An 18,849-nucleotide genomic window follows, 5' to 3' on the forward strand; every position below is an offset into this window, starting at 1 on the left:
ATTGTAATCCACACCTGTGAAATAAGATTAATATTTTGCTATGCCTAAAGACTAAGAATTTAAAAACTTTATTGTGCTTTTTTGATTAACATACAGGTTGCAAGCTATAACAGCCCCTATATCTTGACTAATGATCCCATGCATATCTATTGTATAAGCCATGCAAATCAGTCCAGGAGGTTTTCCTTATTGTGCACACACATTTGGCTATGAGGGTCTAGGAGGCTTTTATTTAGCCATCTTTCAAAAATGATAAAATGGAAATATGAACTCTCATGCAAGTTAGATCAGGTTTCGTTTCTATATACACACACTTATTCCTAGAGCTTTTGTGCTCAGTAAAGCAAGCACACTGAAAAATAAGCTGAGATTTCAGCACTGTGTGAATGTTTGCCATTCTCAAATATGGATTTTATTTAGAAAGAGTAAATGGCCAATGGGTAGTATTTTAGAAGTTAGTAATTTCAAAGTGATTATAAATCAACAGAAGAAACCATGGGATTGACCCCATCATTTTACACAGTGTTTTTGGAATTTCAGCCCTCTGGTAAGAAGGCATGTTTACATGAGAGCCCACATACGTGCTGCATTCACCAGTTCTTGATGTATACCTCTGTATACAAGGATTCGACAGCCTTCTGGCCTGCCGCATCTGGAACACAGTGCAAAGCTAAGATTAGAGTAACCTAAACTTGAAGAGAAGAGGGAGAGAAAGAAAGAAAGATAGGGAGAGCTAATAGTCACTAGCTGAGTTATCCCACCACAAAGATTGCACATACAGACACAAATATCAAACAATCTCTTCTCGGTAGCTTCTCTCTCACCCACAGCACATTGATTTCCAAATAGTCCCTCTACAGTGCAGTGAAAACTTACTGCAATTACAAACTTCTCTCCTTGCCAAAACAAAATGAAGCTTGAAGCAACTGATAAACCATTTTAACATATTAAGACACTATGTTAAACAGAGAAAAACAAATCCTAACTTTTGATATACTGAGGGGAAATAAAAGCCTTATCTTGCAATACCTGAATTGCAAAGCATGGCTGGAATATAGATTGCAAATAAGTTAAAACATGAAATATTGAATAGCTCTAAACTTGATTTCTGCTGAAAGATACATAACTGCTATCTACAGAGTTCTGTAATTTGTCACTGCAGTAAAGACTGCTTGGTAATTATGATCCAAGCCACCAACAATGAAACCAAGAATCAAAACATTCCACAAAAACCTAAATTAAGTTTGGATTACTCCCTGCTAAGATGACAGAGAGCCAAAAAACTTTCAAAAAAGTTGTAAACCAAAGTACTTTAAATCAAGGATATCTCAAGTACAAGATTCAGTAGACCGTCAAGTAATTTGATACCGTTCTGATTATTAAAGAACTAAAATAATCTTCAAACCCACCAGTTGCACTGTCTGAACATTAAAATAATACAATGCAGACCAAGGGCACATATGGATACTACTAAGATTAGCATTTAATTAGAAATGCAGGATTCTATGCAACCTAGTATACATGCAAAGATGTTATTCCAGACCTAGGAGTGGGTAGAAGAGCACATAAAAACAAAAGAGATCTAAAGTACAAGACTCTTCACTGTGGAAACAGTAAAGCTTCTTAAAAACATACAGAAGCTGCTGATCTTCCAGGTCCCCGCTGTGCTACTATTGCACCAGAAATTGCTTTAATCCAACTGTGCATGTCTTCTGGACTATCTGCCTGAAGAAAAATAAAAGAATTCTTTATCATTTCAAGAAATACAGGTATAATTACATTTTATACATCTTGCAATCTAAGAATATGCCAAGTGCCTTCTGTGTTTCTCGGTAAAGGATATCTTAAAGCTTAGACTGATATCTGAATACTTATCATGCATGATAGTTTTGTATGACTGACTTAAGTTTATAGAAATATCATGCTTAACAATTATAAGGAATCATGCCACAGCACTCCCAACGGTTCTATAGTACCCCTTAAAACAAAAACAGTGCTTTCAATTGGTGATCATGGCTGTTTTTAGTTATTTATTTCCAGTGAAGTGGGATATTTTTCATAAAATCTAGATTACTACTACTTATGGTAAGAATTTTCCGTTGTCCAAAGTCACACTTTAATCCCCAAGTGATACACTGACATTTTATGCTGAGAAAGAGTTCCACAAGCTTTATTATGTGTTAAAGTTGTCCTCAATCTATGCTACTGCAATTACATAGAGAATTTTAAATTTGGCATCTGATACACAAAGAATGAACAAGGAACCTATGAAGTCTTATTTAAAAATAGTAACTGGCATATGGACCATTCAGGTAAAGCAGTATTGCAATAAATAATACATGCACTGCTCTTAAAAGATCTAGGGCAAGTGTGGGGAACCTTTGGCCCTCTACATGTTGCTGAACTACAACTCCCTTAAACCCCAGCAAGCATGGCCAATGGCCTAGGATAAGAATTGTAGTTCAGCAAAATCAGGAGGGCCAAAGGTTCACACCTGACCTAGAGCAAGTATACATAAGCACTGGCATAGCATCACTTTGGAGAGCCTGCAACACAATATGTGATTAAAGGGGAATTAGGCTGTTCCAAGGAATGACAGATCATGTAGTATCGATATAGTGCAGTGAAGCCTCTGCTTGGCAGATCTGATACAGTAACTTGAAACGCTCAGGAACTGGCATAGCTGCTGTGATGACTTGCAAATGCTTCCCTCCTCCCACCCCTGCACCCCCTGAAATGAACCCTGTTTCAAGTCCAGATTCTGTGAAGGAAGGGAAACGTCAATGGATCTGGAATTAAAACCAGGGAGTGAGAGAGAAATCCCAAACGACAGGAAATGTGAGGGTTAGACTGCCCAGAAGCAAGAGGATAAAAGGAATGGTGTATATTGGGCATGGAATGACATAGGCACTTAGAAGCATAAGTGAGAATGAAGCTTGGAGCAAAAAGGCAGAGAAAGAATAAATACAGGTAATAATGGGGTAATCTCCCAAAGAACTTCACACTGTTTTGGATCACTAGGATCTGCACTTTGTGGGAAGGAGAGAGAAGTACAAAAGATTGTACGGATGGTATCCACCCGAGAGTTCTCAAAGAACTCAAATGTGAAATTGCTGATCTGCTAACTAAAATATGTAACTTGTCCCTCGGGTCCTCCTCCGTGCCTGAGGACTGGAAAGTGGCAAATGTAACGCCAATCTTCAAAAAGGGATCCAGAGGGGATCCCGGAAATTACAGGCCAGTTAGCTTAACTTCTGTCCCTGGAAAACTGGTAGAAAGTATGATTAAAGCTAGATTCACTAAGCACATAGAAGAACAAGCCTTGCTGAAGCAGAGCCAGCATGGCTTCTGCAAGGGAAAGTCCTGTCTCAGTAACCTATTAGAATTCTTTGAGAGTGTCAACAAGCATATAGATAGAGGTGATCCAGTGGACATAGTGTACTTAGACTTTCAAAAAGCGTTTGACAAGGTACCTCACCAAAGACTTCTGAGGAAGCTTAGCAGTCATGGAATAAGAGGAGAGGTCCTCTTGTGGATAAGGAATTGGTTAAGAAGCAGAAAGCTGAGAGTAGGAATAAACGGACAGTTCTCCCAATGGAGGGCTGTAAAAAGTGGAGTCCCTCAAGGATCGGTATTGGGACCTGTACTTTTCAACTTGTTCATTAATGACCTAGAATTAGGAGTGAGCAGTGAAGTGGCCAAGTTTGCTGACGACACTAAATTGTTCAGGGTTGTTAAAACAAAAAGGGATTGTGAAGAGCTCCAAAGAGATCTCTCCAAACTGAGTGAATGGGTGGAAAAATGGCAAATGTAATTCAATATAAACAAGTGTAAAATTATGCATATTGGAGCAAAAAATCTTAATTTCACATATACGCTCATGGGGTCTGAACTGGCGGTGACCGACCAGGAGAGAGACCTCGGGGTTGTAGTGGACAGCACGATGAAAATGTCGACCCAGTGTGCGGCAGCTGTGAAAAAGGCAAATTCCATGCTAGCGATAATTAGGAAAGGTATTGAAAATAAAACAGCCGATATCATAATGCCGTTGTATAAATCTATGGTGCGGCCCCATTTGGAATACTGTGTACAGTTCTGGTCGCCTCATCTCAAAAAGGATATTATAGAGTTGGAAAAGGTTCAGAAGAGGGCAACCAGAATGATCAAGGGGATGGAGCGACTCCCTTACGAGGAAAGGTTGCAGCATTTGGGGCTTTTAAGTTTAGAGAAAAGGCGGGTCAGAGGAGACATGATAGAAGTGTATAAAATTATGCATGGCATTGAGAAAGTGGATAGAGAAAAGTTCTTCTCCCTCTCTCATAATACTAGAACTCGTGGACATTCAAAGAAGCTGAATGTTGGAAGATTCAGGACAGACAAAAGGAAGTACTTCTTTACTCAGCGCATAGTTAAACTATGGAATTTGCTCCCACAAGATGCAGTAATGGCCACCAGCTTGGACGGCTTTAAAAGAAGATTAGACAAATTCATGGAGGACAGGGCTATCAATGGCTACTAGCCGTGATGGCTGTGCTCTGCCACCCTAGTCAGAGGCAGCATGCTTCTGAAAACCAGTTGCCGGAAACCTCAGGAGGGGAGAGTGTTCTTGCACTCGGGTCCTGCTTGCGGGCTTCCCCCAGGCACCTGGTTGGCCACTGTGAGAACAGGATGCTGGACTAGATGGGCCACTGGCCTGATCCAGCAGGCTCTTCTTATGTTCTTATGTTCTTATTGGTCAAGAGACCCGATAGCTAAGAAAGTGGGACAAAGCTGAATAGGAAGAACCTGAGGAAACAACTGGAGAAAGAGATTTAACTGAAGAGATGAGTCAACAAGAAATCAATGAGGACATTGAACTTGTCAAGGATTATCAATACCTTGGCACAGTCATTAACCAAAATGGAGACAATAGTCAAGAAATCAGAAGGTAGGTAGGTCTGGGAGGGCAGCTATGACAGAACTAGAAAAGGTCCTCAAATGCAAAGATGTATCACTGTACACCAAAGCCAGGATCATTCAGACCATGGTATTCCTGATCTCTATGTAGGGATGTGAAAGTTGGACAGTGAAAAAAGGGGTAAGAGAAAAATCAACTCATTTGAAATGTGGTGTTGGAGGAGAGCTTTATGCATACCATGGACTGCGAAAAAGACAAATAATTGGGTGTTAGAACAAATCAAACCAGAACTATCACTAGAAGCTAAAATGATGAAACTGAGGTTATCATACTTTGGACAGATCAGAAGACATGATTCACTAGAAAAGACAGTAATTCTGGGAAAAACAGAAGGGAGTAGAAAAAGAGGAAGGCCAAACAAGAGATGGATTGATTCCATAAAGGAAGCCACAGACCTGAACTTACAAGATCTGAACAGGGCGGTTCATGACAGATGCTCTTGGAGGTTACTGATTCATAGGGTCGCCATAAGTCGTAATCGACTTGAAGGCACATAACAACAACAACAAAGATTGGTTAAGCTTCCATTTGTTCTCACAATAGGTTCCTGCCTACCCAAAGCTCTCTGGGCATTAAAAAATATTTTTAACAGTGCAATCCTTTACTCAGAAGTAAGTCCCAGGTTCAGTGGGTTAATCCCAAGGCAAGTGTGCACAAGATGACTGTCTAAGAGCAGTAGAGCACTGGAAAAGTCCTTACAGGAGGATTTTAAAAAGAAGGTAAGCAAGGTTGGATCAGTTTAGCTCTAATACCTGGGCAGAAGGGTTGACTGGAGAATCACTTCCAGCCCTATGGGCAATATCCAAACTCACATCAGTGGACTTCTGTTCAGTGAGACTTCTCCCCCCTCCACAAACCCACATGTTTGCTGTGAAGGGTCCTCTAACACTCTAGAGAAGATTTGGGATGCACTGGAGGGAGTAGGAAGAGGCTGAAGGGGGAAGGAGAAATCTGTTCCTCCAATTATGTTGGTTCCACTGAAGGACAGACACATTCTAAACACACACTATTTAACTGCAAGGTTGTATGTATACTACAATGCATTAGTGAAATGATGATATATGATCACCTTTGAGAAGGAAACTAATTTTATTATAGAAATATGGTTTTCCATTAAGACATACCTGTACATAAAAGGTTCGAGACGTTGTTACAATTTCAAATAAATTGTCTCGCATCATTATATCACTGAAAAGAGACACATAACTATTTATGGTTCTTTAAACAACTTTTACCTTTTTCTGACACATGCCTTTACATTTTCAAGAAAGAAAACACACAAAGAAGTTCCCTTTAAAAATAAGATCATTACTCCCCCCCACGTGTATTATAATGATTTATAAGATTCTGCCAAGATTCTATGCCTACTCACTTGACGTTCTTGCTCTAGCAGCTCACAGTAGTAACATCTATTGTTATGGCACTAGATGTCCTCCTTTCCTCCTCCCCCACCCCAATTTTATGCAGACAAACAAAACAAAACAAGACTGCAGACTTCAAGTGAAGAAGTCATTACCTGACTGGCTGGTGTCTAGGCCAGCACAGACCTCTAATGCGCACCCACACTCCAGCAGCAGCAGCCTCTCAGCATAGCTGGTTGGTCAGGGAAGGACATGCATGCAACAGTGTAGCAAAGTGATACAGCAGTGAAGTGCTGCATGCTGTCAGATTATCCTGCTGCCTTCCCCCTCCCAGGCACAAAGGTGGACACCCCTGAACCAGGGCTCTAGGCATTCACAAATTAAAGATGGCAAAAAGACAATCAAAATTATTTAGACACTCCAAAAATTGTTTCTTACAATATCATGGAAACTACCTTATACTATCACTTTATGTTTCTACACGCTGCAATCACAGTTTCATCTTTTGTATTTGTGATTAGCACACGAGTGTGGGTGCATGTGCACACAACTCAAAACCTTCAGAGTTTTCCAAACTGGCCTTCTGTATCTTTTTTGCAAATGCCTATAATACCCAGTAAAGGGGCATATGTTTTTATATTAAATTTCTGTCCTATCCTTCCTCCCAAAGAAGCCCAAGGTGGCAAACACCAAAGAGATAAAACAATACAATTAAAAATAAAATAAAAGCATATCTAAAAACATCTAAAATCAACCTTCCCACCAATCAACTTTGTCAGAATGTTAACACATTGGGATATTTATCACCCACCCCTGCTATTTTTTCCTTCTTTTCACTCAGAGGCCCACATCTTCTGATATATTGGCAACTCAATTTAAACCAGCTACTTCAGATCTCACGCTTCTGGCTAAAGACTTCCCATTTTTCACAGGGGTTGGCTTTAGTATCACAGAAGGTGAAGTAGTTTATTAAATAATAATGGGAAATAATGTGTAGGCAGCTTTTCTTCTAACTAAAGGCAATTATTAACTTTCTAGTTTTTTAAATCTTCAGTTTCTCACCTTTGTTTACATTCCTGGACTTTATGGACTTCTTTCAGTGGTATAATCCGAAGAGGCTCCTTGTCCTGAAAAAGACAAAGGCTTTAATACATAAATTTTTTAACAAGTAAGCAATGAGGACTTTGAACATCCAAAAGGACGTACCCAAATGAAAGCTTTACATCTAGAAAGCCAAACAGATGATTATTTACAAAATCAAATGATAGTAGCAAATTGATGACGTATAAACTACTCTTTAGACAGCTGACTGATTAAGAAACACAGTGTTCCAAATAGTTTATTTCCATGTTGATTCCCATGAGAAAGACATGGCCCAGAAAGATTTCAAAAAGATAATAAATGATTAGCAAAACACAGCAACATCAAGCAAAATAATTCATTCTTTTCAACATTCCTACTTGACAGTATGAAGAATAACCAATGTGACAGAACAATCAATGCTATCTTGGGATACTATAGCTCATGCTACCTATAGCCTTACTCCTCTCTGCCCCAGTAGTTTATATCAACTTAGCCTCATCCTGGGACATGCTGTCAGGATTTGCCTGTATTGACCAAAATGAATGTAGACCTGAGGGCAAACCTAGCACCTGGAAGAATATTCTTGGCTGATAACTGCTAAACACAATTCCCTCATGACTACCTGAAAACCACCCAAGTGTTAAAAATCCCAGTAGGCCAGGATGCAGGAGCATAAAGAAAAATGCCCACCACTAGTTCTACATGGCCCTTGTTCTCACAACCACCATATACTTTGTAGAAATCATGATTCCAGCTGACTTTCAGGCAATAGTAGAAACAAGGTAGAATAAAGCAGCAGAAAGAGTCCAGTTCGGTTATCTGCTCAAAGTATCATGTTAAGAAATCTAACTGCAAACCCCTGTCATATATTAGCTTTCCAAATTTTGAAATGACACAATACCACAATAGTAAAATGTACAAGCAAGACAGAATGTTTTTAAATAAGGGATTTTGACAAATTTAGATCAGGGTGTTTTTTAAACTTTTTTTGTTTGAACCCCCCCCCCCCCCAAAAAAAAAATGCCTACTCTTAACTGGTTTAGGGGAAAGAGTTGGGAAAATAAATCAGTTTCCCTAAACCATAGTTAAGACTAATTACAGTTTGTCGCCTCCTCTTCGGATGCACACCTTAACGTGGTGAGGGGCTTTGAGTGTGTTGAAGAAGCTGAGAGCAATGCCGTCAGGAGTCTAGACCAAGAGGCTAGACTCCTAGCAGGGGCACCTAAGGCGGAATGGTCAAAGCTGAAACACCAGAATAAGATGCATCCAAACTCAGAGGAAGGCAATGGTAAACCACCTTTGAATATATCTTACCACGAAAAACCTATGAACAGAGGATCCAAAATGCAACACGAGATAGTGCTGGAAGATGAGACCCCCAGGTCAGAAGGCACTCACCGAGCTACTGGGGAAAAACAAAGGACAAGTACGAGTAGTGCTGTGATTAATGACGCAGCTGGGTCAAAGCCGAAAGGAAGCCCAGAGGCTGATGCACACAGATACGAAAGGAGAGGCCGGAGTTGTGCGATGCACATAATCGGAAAATGGAATGTGAGAAGCATGAACCAGGGAAAGTTAGAAATTGTCAAGCAAGAAATGGAACGCATCAACATTACAATACTTGGCGTGAGTGAACTAAAATGGACTGGAATGGGACATTTCCATTCAGGCAACTACAAAATATTTTATGCAGGAAATGAGAAATTAAGAAGAAATGGGGTTGCTTTAATAGTGAGAAGTGATGTAGCAAGAGCAATTAGGAGCTACAACGCAAGGTCTGAGCGAGTGATATCAATGAGATTAAACGGGAAACCTATCAACATAACCATCATCCAAGTCTATGCTCCGACGGCAAACGCAGAAGAGGAATTGGAGAGATTTTATGCAAAAGTACAGGAAGAAATTGATCACACACCAAAACAAGATGTGCTGATAATCATGGGGGATTGGAATGCAAAAGTAGGGAACAGAGAAGAGTTAGGAACTGTGGGGAAATGGGGCCTAGGAGACAGAAACACAGCAGGAGAAAGACTTACTGAATTCTGTGAAGCCAATAGTTTGTTTCTTGCAAACACTTTTTTGAACAACCGAAAAGACAACTATACACATGGACATCACCAGATGGTCAATATAGGAATCAAATTGATTATATAATTGGTAGCAGAAGGTGGAGAAGTTCCATACTTTCTGCAAAAACAAGAGCAGGAGCAGACTGCGGTACAGATCATGAACTGGTCGTATCGAAAATCAGAGTAAAGCTAAAGAAGACCAACAAAGCAATCATAACACCAAAATACAATTTAAATAACATCCCAGAAGCATATAAAGATCAAATAAGGAACAGGTTTGAGGCTTTAAACTTAGTTGACAGAGAACCAGAAGAACTACGGACTGAAGTCAGAGACGTTATCAGAGAAGAATGCAAAAAGACAATACCTCTAGTTAAAAGGAGAGAAAGACCCCAATGGATGATGGAAGAAACCCTTCAAATGGTTAAAGAGAGAAAGCAAAAGCAAAAGGAGATAGAAACACAGTCAGAACCCTAAATGCAACAATACAACGACTAGTACGTAGGGACAAAGAGAACTATTACAATAGTTACTGTATTGAATAGGTATTGAAATAGAAGAGGACAACAAAAAGGGTAGAACAAGAGCCCTGTTCCAAAAGATTAGAGAAATGAAAGGGAAATTTAAACCAAGAGTAGGGATGTTGAATAATCAACAGGGGAACGCACTGAATGACCGAGATGAAATAAAAGGAAGATGGAAGCAATACACTGAAGAATTCTATAAAAGAGATGCCAGGATGACAGATTCATTCATGGAGGAACCATATGATGAAGAACCAGAAATTTTAGAATGTGAGGTGAAAGTTGCTCTAAAAATACTTGGAAGAAAGAAATCACCAGGAATAGATGGCATAGCAATAGAGTTGCTACAAGCTACTGAGACTGAATCAGTCCAAGTTTTGACTAAAATCTGTCAAGAAATATGGAAAACTAAACAATGGCCCACAGACTGGAAGCGTTCCATATACATCCCAATTCCAAAGAAAGGGGATCCCAGGAAATGCAGTAATTATCGAACTATTGCCTTAATATCCCATGCAAGTAAAGTAATGCTCAAGATTCTACAACAAAGGCTCTTGCCATATATGGAGCGAGAAATGCCAGACGTCCAACTGGATTTAGAAAGGGAAGAGGTACCAGAGATCATATCGCAATCATACGTTGGATAATGGAACAGACCAAGGAATTTCAGAAGAAAATCACCCTGTGCTTGATAGATTACAGCAAAGCCTTTAACTGTGTAGATCATGAAAAACTATGGAATGCTTTAAAAGAAATGCGGGTGCCACAGCATCTGATTGTCCTGATGCGCAACCTATACTCTGCACAAGAGGCTACTGTAAGGACAGAATATGGAGAAACCGATTGGTTCCCAATAGAAAACAGTGTGAGACAGGGGTGTATTTTATCACCCTATTTGTTTAATCTGTATGCAGACCAAAAAGAAGGAGGTGTGAAAATTGGAGGGAGAAGTATCAATAATTTAAGATATGCAGACGATACCATGCTACTAGCAGAAACCAGTAATGATTTGAAATGAATGCTGATAAAAGTTAGAGGAAAGCACAAAAGCAGGACTACAGCTGAACGTCAAAAAGACTTAAAGTAATGACAACAGAAGATTTATGCAACTTTACAGTTGACAATGAGGACATTGAACTTGTCAAGGATTATCAATATCTTGGCACAATCATTAACCAAAATGGAGACAATAGTCAAGGGCAGCTGTGAGAGAACTAGAAAAGGTCCTCAAATGCAAAGATGTATCACTAAACACTAAAGTCAGGACCATTCAGACCATGGTATTTCCGATCTCTATGTATGGATGAGAAAGTTGGACAGTGAAAAAAGGGGTAAGAGAAAAATCAACGTATTTGAAATGTGGTGTTGGAGGAGAGCTTTGCGCATACCATGGACTGCAAAAAAGACAAATAATTGGGTGTTAGAACAAATCAAACCAGAACTATCACTAGAAGCTAAAATGATGAAACTGAGGTTATCATACTTTGGACAGATCAGAAGACATGATTCACTAGAAAAGACAGTAATTCTGGGAAAAACAGAAGGGAGTAGAAAAAGAGGAAGGCCAAACAAGAGATGGATTGATTCCATAAAGGAAGCCGCAGACCTGAACTTACAAGATCTGAACAGGGTGGTTCACGACAGATGCTCTTCGACGTCACTGATTTATAGGGTTGCCATAAGTCATAATCGACTTGGAGGCACATAACAACAACAACAATCAAATCATCAATCTGCCACCCAGCGGAGCTCTTCAGAGTTGTCCGGGGGCTATTACACTCTGGCCCCAGGGACATGGTAGAACCATCTGAAGCCCGCTGTAATGAATTTGCTAGGCACTTCCAGGATAAAGTCTTTAGCATCCACCAGGACTTAGACTCCAGTGTTATAGCAGGTGAATCAAGCGAGGTATCCAGAGCACAGCCTTGTCCCGATTTCTTGGATGAGTTTCAGTTGGTGCAGCTTGAGGACGTTGACAAGGTGCTTGAACAGGTCGTGCAACCACTTCTGTGCTGGATCCTTGCCCTTCTTGGCTAATAAAAGCTAGCAGGGATGGAACAGCCGGCTGGGAAGTGATTAATGCCTCTCTGCGAGAGGGGGTGGTACCTGGCTGCCTGAAAGAGGCAGTAGTGAGACCACTCCTGAAGAGGCCCTCCCTGGACCCAGAAAATCTTAATAAGTATAGGCTGGTAGCAAATGTTCCATTCCTGGGCAAGGTCCTGGAACGAATGGTTGCAGGCCAGCTCCAGACACTCTTGGATAAGACCGATTATCTGGATCCATTTCAGTCGGGTTTCAGGCCTGTTTTTGGCAAGGAAACAAACTTGGTCACCCTGTATGATGACCTTTGTCGGGAGAGAGACAGGGGGAGTGTGACTCTGTTGATTCTCCTTGATCTCTCAGCAGCTTTTGATACCATCGACCATGGTATCCTTCTGGGGAGACTGGCTGTTGGGAGTGGGAGGGACTCCATTGCAGCTGTTCCACTCCTACTTGGCAGGTCGCCTCCAGAAGGTGGTGCTTGGGGAACATTACTCGGCACCCTGGACTCTCCAGTATGGGGTTCTGCAGGAGTCAGTTCTGTCCCCCATGCTGTTCAACATCTACATGAAACCGTTGGGCGCGGTCATCCGGAGCTTTGGAGTGCGTTGCCATCAGTATGCTGATGACACGCAACTCTATTTCTCCTTTTCGTCTTCGTCAGGTGAGGCTGTCAATGTGCTGAACCAGTGTCTGGCTGCAACAATGGACTGGATGAGGGCTAATAAACTGAGGTTCAATCCAGACAACACTGAAATGCTGCTAGTGGGTGGTTCTTCTGACCGGATGGTGAATGTTCAACCAGTCCTGGATAGGGTTGCACTCCACCTGAAGGAGCAGGTTTGTAGCTTTGGAGTTCTCCTAGAACCATCTCTGTCACTTGAGGCTCAGGTAGCCTCAATGGCACAGAGTGCCTTCTACCAACTTTGGTTGGTGGCCCAGCTACGCCCCTATCTGGACAGGGATAACTTGGCTTCAGTTGTCCATGCTCTGGTAACCTCCAAGTTAGATTACTGCAATGCACTCTACGTGGGGCTTCCTTTGAAGAAGGTTTGGAAACTGCAGCTTGTGCAAAATGCAGCAGCCAGATTGGTAACAGGGACCAAACAGTTCGAACATATAAAACCAATTCTGGCCTGCTTGCATTGGCTGCCTGTATGTTTCTGAGCTCGAATCAAAGTGCTGGCTTTAACCTATAAAGCCTTACACAGCTTGGGACCACAATACCTGATGGAACGCCTCTCCCGACACGAACCCACCTGTACACTATGCTCAACATCAAAGGCCCTCCTCCGGGTGCTTACTCCGAAAGAAGCTCGGATGCTGGCAACAAGGGAGAGGGCCTTCTCAGTGGTGGCCCCCAAATTATGGAATGCTCCCTCTGACGAGGTGTGCCTGGCACCAACACTGTTATCTTTTTGGCACCAGGTCAAGACTTTCCTCTTCTCCCAGGCATTTTAGCATGCGTTTTAAATTGTTTTAAATTTTAAAGTTGTGTTTTAAATTGTTTTTAAAATACGTGTTTTAAATGGTATATTTGTTTCAATGTTTTTGATTGCTGTAAACTGCCCAGAGAGTTTCGGCTATGGGGCGGTATACAAGTGTAATAAATAAATAAATAAACATCTGAATCAGGACAGGGCACACAGGCCCTGGACTGATGCCTGAATGCAGTGGTGGGTTGGATGAGGGAAAATAAATTAAGTCTGAATCCTGACAAGACAGACTGTGTGGGTGAGCAGTCCTCATGTCCGTGCAAAGCACTCTTATATGGGATTTCCCTTGCAGTTGATCTGGAAACTGCAGTTAGCACAAAATGCTTCAGCACGATTGCTGACAGGAATGAGATCCTGCCAGCATATTACCACAGCTTGGAAAAGTTACTTTTTTTAAAACTACAACTCCTATCAGCCCCAGCCAGCATGGCCACTGGATTGTGTTGATGGGAGCTGTAGTTCAAAAAAAGTAACTTTTCCAAGCTCTGCATATTACACCTGTGCTCAAAGATGTGCACTGGCTGTCAATTTACCCCCAGGCCAAGTTCAAGGTTTTACTATTAGTATTTAAAGCCCTACGTAGCTTGGGACCAATGTACTTGAACTGTCACCTTGCCCAATATGTGACTACTCTTCCATTTCAGTCAGCGGAGCTTGCACTTTTACAAGTGCCAAACAAGTGCCACATTGTTAGGAGTCTATCTTTCAGTGTGGCAGCACCTATGCTTTAGAATTCCCTGTCTATTAACATTAGGCAGGCATCTCATTATATTATTTTAGACACCAGCTAAAAACTTTAAATAAAAAAAAAGCCTATCCAGATACAATTCAGTATTTGTTTTTAAGTTTTGCTGGTTTTATCAGTGTGTTATTGATAAAATATAAAATTATGTATACTGTTTGGAAATTTGTTAATTAATTCATTTCTAAATAAATAAATACTTGGAGGGCACTATGTAAACTACCCTGAATTAGAGTTGAAAACCTGATTTAAATCAACAATATAAAATTAGACCTAGGGAGAAAATACATGACAAAGAAAGCAGTTAAAATGCTCTAAGGCAGTGGTTCACAAACCTTTTTTTCCGCACAGACCACCTGTAAATTGCTGAGAGTCTTGGTAGACCACTTACGGATTTTTCTGCCTATTGTATCAACTGTATTGCACTGTGCTAGATACTGTATGATTTTTAATTGTATTTTAATTTTTAATTTTGTTTTAATATATTTTAAAGTCTGTTTAAGATGTTTTAAGATTGCTTTTAGTGTTTTGTTTGTCACCCTGGGATCCTTCTGGGAGGAAGGGCGGAGTATAAATTTAAACAACAACAAATTGTATAGACAAGCCACAGACCACCAGAACAAAGCTCATGGAGCACTGGTAGGCCATGGACCACAGTTTGGGCATCCCTGCTCTAAGGTCTACAATGTTTACTTTTAATTTGAGCAATGTAGTGAGTTACATATTGCTTTCTTTTTCTGAAACTAGAAAAATTGTCCTTTCATCTGCCTTTTTTCATGCGCCATCAAGTGGTTATTGAAAGGAAAGCAAAATGCCTGTTTATTTGGAGGAACAGCCTCATATAAAGTTAATACAGTAAAGGCACATTTCACACCTTCTTCATATACAGTACCAAAAGAAGTTTCTCAGTGCTATCAAATATTAGCGACCGCTTTTGGAGTTCACAAATATCTCTCCTAGGAGACAGTGGAGAAGCCAGTCACTAGCAATTCAACCAGGTCAAGCAGGGAAAAGACTCATCAGCAATAAAGCAAAACAAGAGATTTTAGTTTAATGCTTAAACTACCTCCCTGTACCCCACAATATACGCATTTATCTACTTAACCGTTTGCCATTATATGCAGATGGCTGGACTATTTCTATCTTATTGTTCTGTTTTATGTTTGTGTTCATATAATAAGTTATTTTAAAAAATATTAGTGACCACTAAGAATTTTACAGAATAGATCAATTGCAGAGATATATGCAGTAAGAATATGACCAAGTATTTTTGTATCACAATGTGTAATTCTCTTCAAGAGCATGTGGCACTGTAGATGGAATCCTACATGAACTGAGTTCGTGTTTTACCTAAAAAAATATTACTTTTAATGGAAGACTGCTTCCATCCTAAAACTAAACCTGCGAAGTACCCACAATATCTTTTTACTTTTTTTTTTTTTAATGGTTCACCCTGGCAATTGTAAACTTCTTTAGACAATTGATTGGCTAGCCATATAGTTCATACAACCTGCAGTTATTCAATCAGTAGCCTATATATATGGAAGTGAATTCACATTCAACACAGCAGATATCCAGTGATAATGTTTCACTCTTGAGAAACCGACTGATATAAGACCTGGTGATCCATATGATGAAATATGACTACTGAATTTACAAGTTAGTTTCAGGTTAATCAACTGAGAACTGCAAAAGACAGCTCTTAGAGTAGATAGTAAACCCAATGCTTTTCTGGGCAGAATCCAAGGTACTCAAGAGAACATTGTAAAGGTGGTTACCAATCCTGGCCCCAGTCCTGAGAAATTGTTTATGGGGAAGGGAGTCTTTCTAATGCCTGATCCAAGCGCTGCCCCGATGTGCTGCTTTAAGTGGCTTTTAAAATTTCCCTCAAAGTTAAAAAAAAGCTGATGCAGCAGCTCTGGAAAACTGCTGCTACAAACATACCAACCTACATGGGTAAGAGGGTTGCATCTTAAATCAAGACCTTGATTCTTTAGTTTGAAATAAAGCAAGTATGCACAGCAATATCAGAAAATGGGATGGGGTTTAATTGCTTTCCTTAGAGATGCGCATCAGTTTTCTGAGAAATATAAAATTCAAAGAAATAAGGATGGATAGCAGTGAAAGGATCAGAAAGGGATGGCTGAATTATTAATTCTACATCTAGATTTTCAGCACTTGGCTTTATAGTATGATCCAACTACTTGAAAGCCCAGGAGGAATTATGTTCCAAACCCCATTTCCAAGACAATTAGCTTTCCATCAAAAAATTAAAGCAAAACAATTATGCATTAACATATTAGGACAAAACATGCGTTCAAGAGTTAACCTAACGGACACAACTGGACACTTACCAGTTCAGATTTAAAGTATCCTATCGTGTTTTCATCCAGCTGGAAATATCTTCTTTTCCAATTCTTCATCTATGTAAAGCAAAAAAGTAAAAAATAAACATAATGTGGTACCACTTTAATGTTCATAAAACATTTTTGTTTATTCATAGGAGTCTTATACAGTCTTTATATCCAAGCCACATTTTTTAAGTCTGCATCAACATTTGCAAAAAAGCCATCTCAGTGTTCATTTGCTAAGAATGGTTCTAAATGGGAGAGGGAAATACAACTACAAAGTACAGAATTTGGAGCTACTGAAAGTAAATGTCTCCATGTCTAGGTGTGACTGAAAACACTTTCTATTCTTTTTCCCAAATGAGGTAGTTACAAACTGAGCAACAGTGAGCCATTGCCATCAAGTCATCATCACCTTTTCTTCTTTTTTTAGCAGGAGCCTAAAGATCACGAATTGCCCTCTAAGTTGGGAAAGGTCTCAGCTTCTCTTTCTGATTTCTCCAAGCAAAATAACAGAGCCAAGCTGCAGCTGGTTATCTATTCCAGCTGATGCTACTTCAAGCAACCTTTTACCAATGGGACAACACCAAACAATAGTCAAATTCAGGACCACTTCAAAAGATGTTGCTGCCAGGTTGAGGCAGCTTGACATTGTTTCCATACTGTGGCTGCTCTATCTCACATATGCCAGTTGATAACATATATTGGCACCCAAAGGTTTAGCTGCCTCGTTGCTGCAAGGCATTGTTAGTGGGTGATGGTCCAACACAGTGAGACTGATGTAAACTAAAAGCTCACCATACAGAGAAAATTGTAAGTAGCCAGCATGGAGCCATATTTTTTAAAATATCATATTTCTGATCTTGTGTCTGAGCAAATGCAGCCTGGTTTTATTTAATAATTAATTACCTGAAACAGTTCTCTTCTAATGGATTTATACAACTTATTAACAAGAACCCGTCCTTAACTGTGCAAACACAAACATTCATTTAGGATACCTTCTCTTTATCATTTATTACGAAGTCACATGCTCCTGCAGGCATGAGGAACTGGATCTGGCCAGTGGGCCAGATCTTTATAAAAAAAACTGGCCAAATTTAACAGGTGGGCAGAACAGCCCACCCATCAGTCACATGACATCATGCAATTAGTTAGTGGAGACTTCAAAGCATAAGACAGGGCTTACAAAGAGCCCTGCACTGTACTTTGAAGTGCTGCTGATCATCGGTATTCCAAAGCGCTGAGCAGCTATTTGCAGGCCCCTTCAAGGATTGGCTGCCTATGGAGTTCCCCATGGGGAACTCCATAGTACAGTACTACAGCTGATTCTGCAAAGCTTGAAATCAGCACCTATTGTCATGGCCCCGTCAGAGGACTCCTCAGATGAGGACAACTCGGGAGTAACAGCAGCAGACCCAGGAGCAGCAGACCCAGAAGGAGACACTGAGGAGACTCCTGAGAATCCAGCTCCTTCTCCCCCTCAGCTGCAGAGCACCCCAGATACAGCGGAGGCCCTGCAGCCAGACGCAGACAGTGAACAGAATACTCCCCCCTCACCTGCAGAACGTAGACAGCAGAAGGTCAGACAAAAGAGAGGCAGGCCTGTCCCCTTAAGGCCAAAACGCTGAGGGTTCACACCTGCTGTCAAACCTGCTCCTTATAAGGCACACCTTGGCTTCAACTTGTTGCTGACTGCAACGTCGGGCGTGGCTTCGTGTATTTCTAGTTTCCCTGCACCATCTCTTGGACTGACCCCTTGGCAATTGATCCCGGACCTCTACTGACCTTGCTTCTGGACTTCTGACTTGGCAAGTAAGCTTCAGACAGGCCTGGCCCTTATCAGGTTCCCTCCTCGTTGGCCTGGCAGATTTACAACCAGACTGCCGGCTAAGGACTTCCCTTCCCTGCTAACGACCCAGGAATTTCCAGCCCCCACCGGCACTGCTGACTCAGTGCAGAGCTGACACCTATCAGCTGAGAAGCACCAACTTCAAGCTCTGCTTTCTGCTGGGACTGGCTGCATTACAGAGTGGCTTGCTCTGACCGCCAAACAACTGATTGGCAATGGCAAGCCTTCCTTGCTAATGCACAACAAAGAGTGCACTTTAAGCTCTTGATTGTGCACAGACAACTCTATATCCACCTGCTCTGGGCAGGTGGCCACAGTTTGGGAAAACTGGCATCACAGGTCAAACTGGAACAGATGCCAGGCCAAATTTGGCCTGTAGG

The 18,849-nt window shown here is 40.9% G+C and overlaps 1 protein-coding gene across 11 annotated transcripts in view; it reads right to left on the bottom strand.

The window, feature by feature from the left end:
• The window catches only part of PLEKHA1 (pleckstrin homology domain containing A1), a 69,202-nt gene that overhangs the window by 6,155 nt on the left and 44,198 nt on the right, over window positions 1-18,849 (bottom strand). For 7 of the 11 annotated variants that reach the window (XM_061635767.1, XM_061635765.1, XM_061635768.1 and 4 more), the window contains 4 exons: window positions 16,627-16,695; window positions 7,381-7,445; window positions 6,082-6,145; window positions 1,636-1,725 (listed from right to left, as the gene is read on the bottom strand). In XM_061635767.1, coding sequence (XP_061491751.1) covers window positions 1,636-1,725; window positions 6,082-6,145; window positions 7,381-7,445; window positions 16,627-16,695 — 288 coding nt within the window. Of the gene's footprint in view, window positions 1-581; window positions 653-1,635; window positions 1,726-6,081; window positions 6,146-7,380; window positions 7,446-16,626; window positions 16,696-18,849 lie in introns of all 11 variants that reach the window. The other 4 variants (XM_061635771.1, XM_061635773.1, XM_061635772.1 and 1 more) reach the window with 2 other exon arrangements.

Source organism: Rhineura floridana, chromosome 7, assembly GCF_030035675.1.
Source record: "Rhineura floridana isolate rRhiFlo1 chromosome 7, rRhiFlo1.hap2, whole genome shotgun sequence".
In the NCBI taxonomy this organism is placed as follows: Eukaryota; Metazoa; Chordata; class Lepidosauria; order Squamata; family Rhineuridae; genus Rhineura; species Rhineura floridana.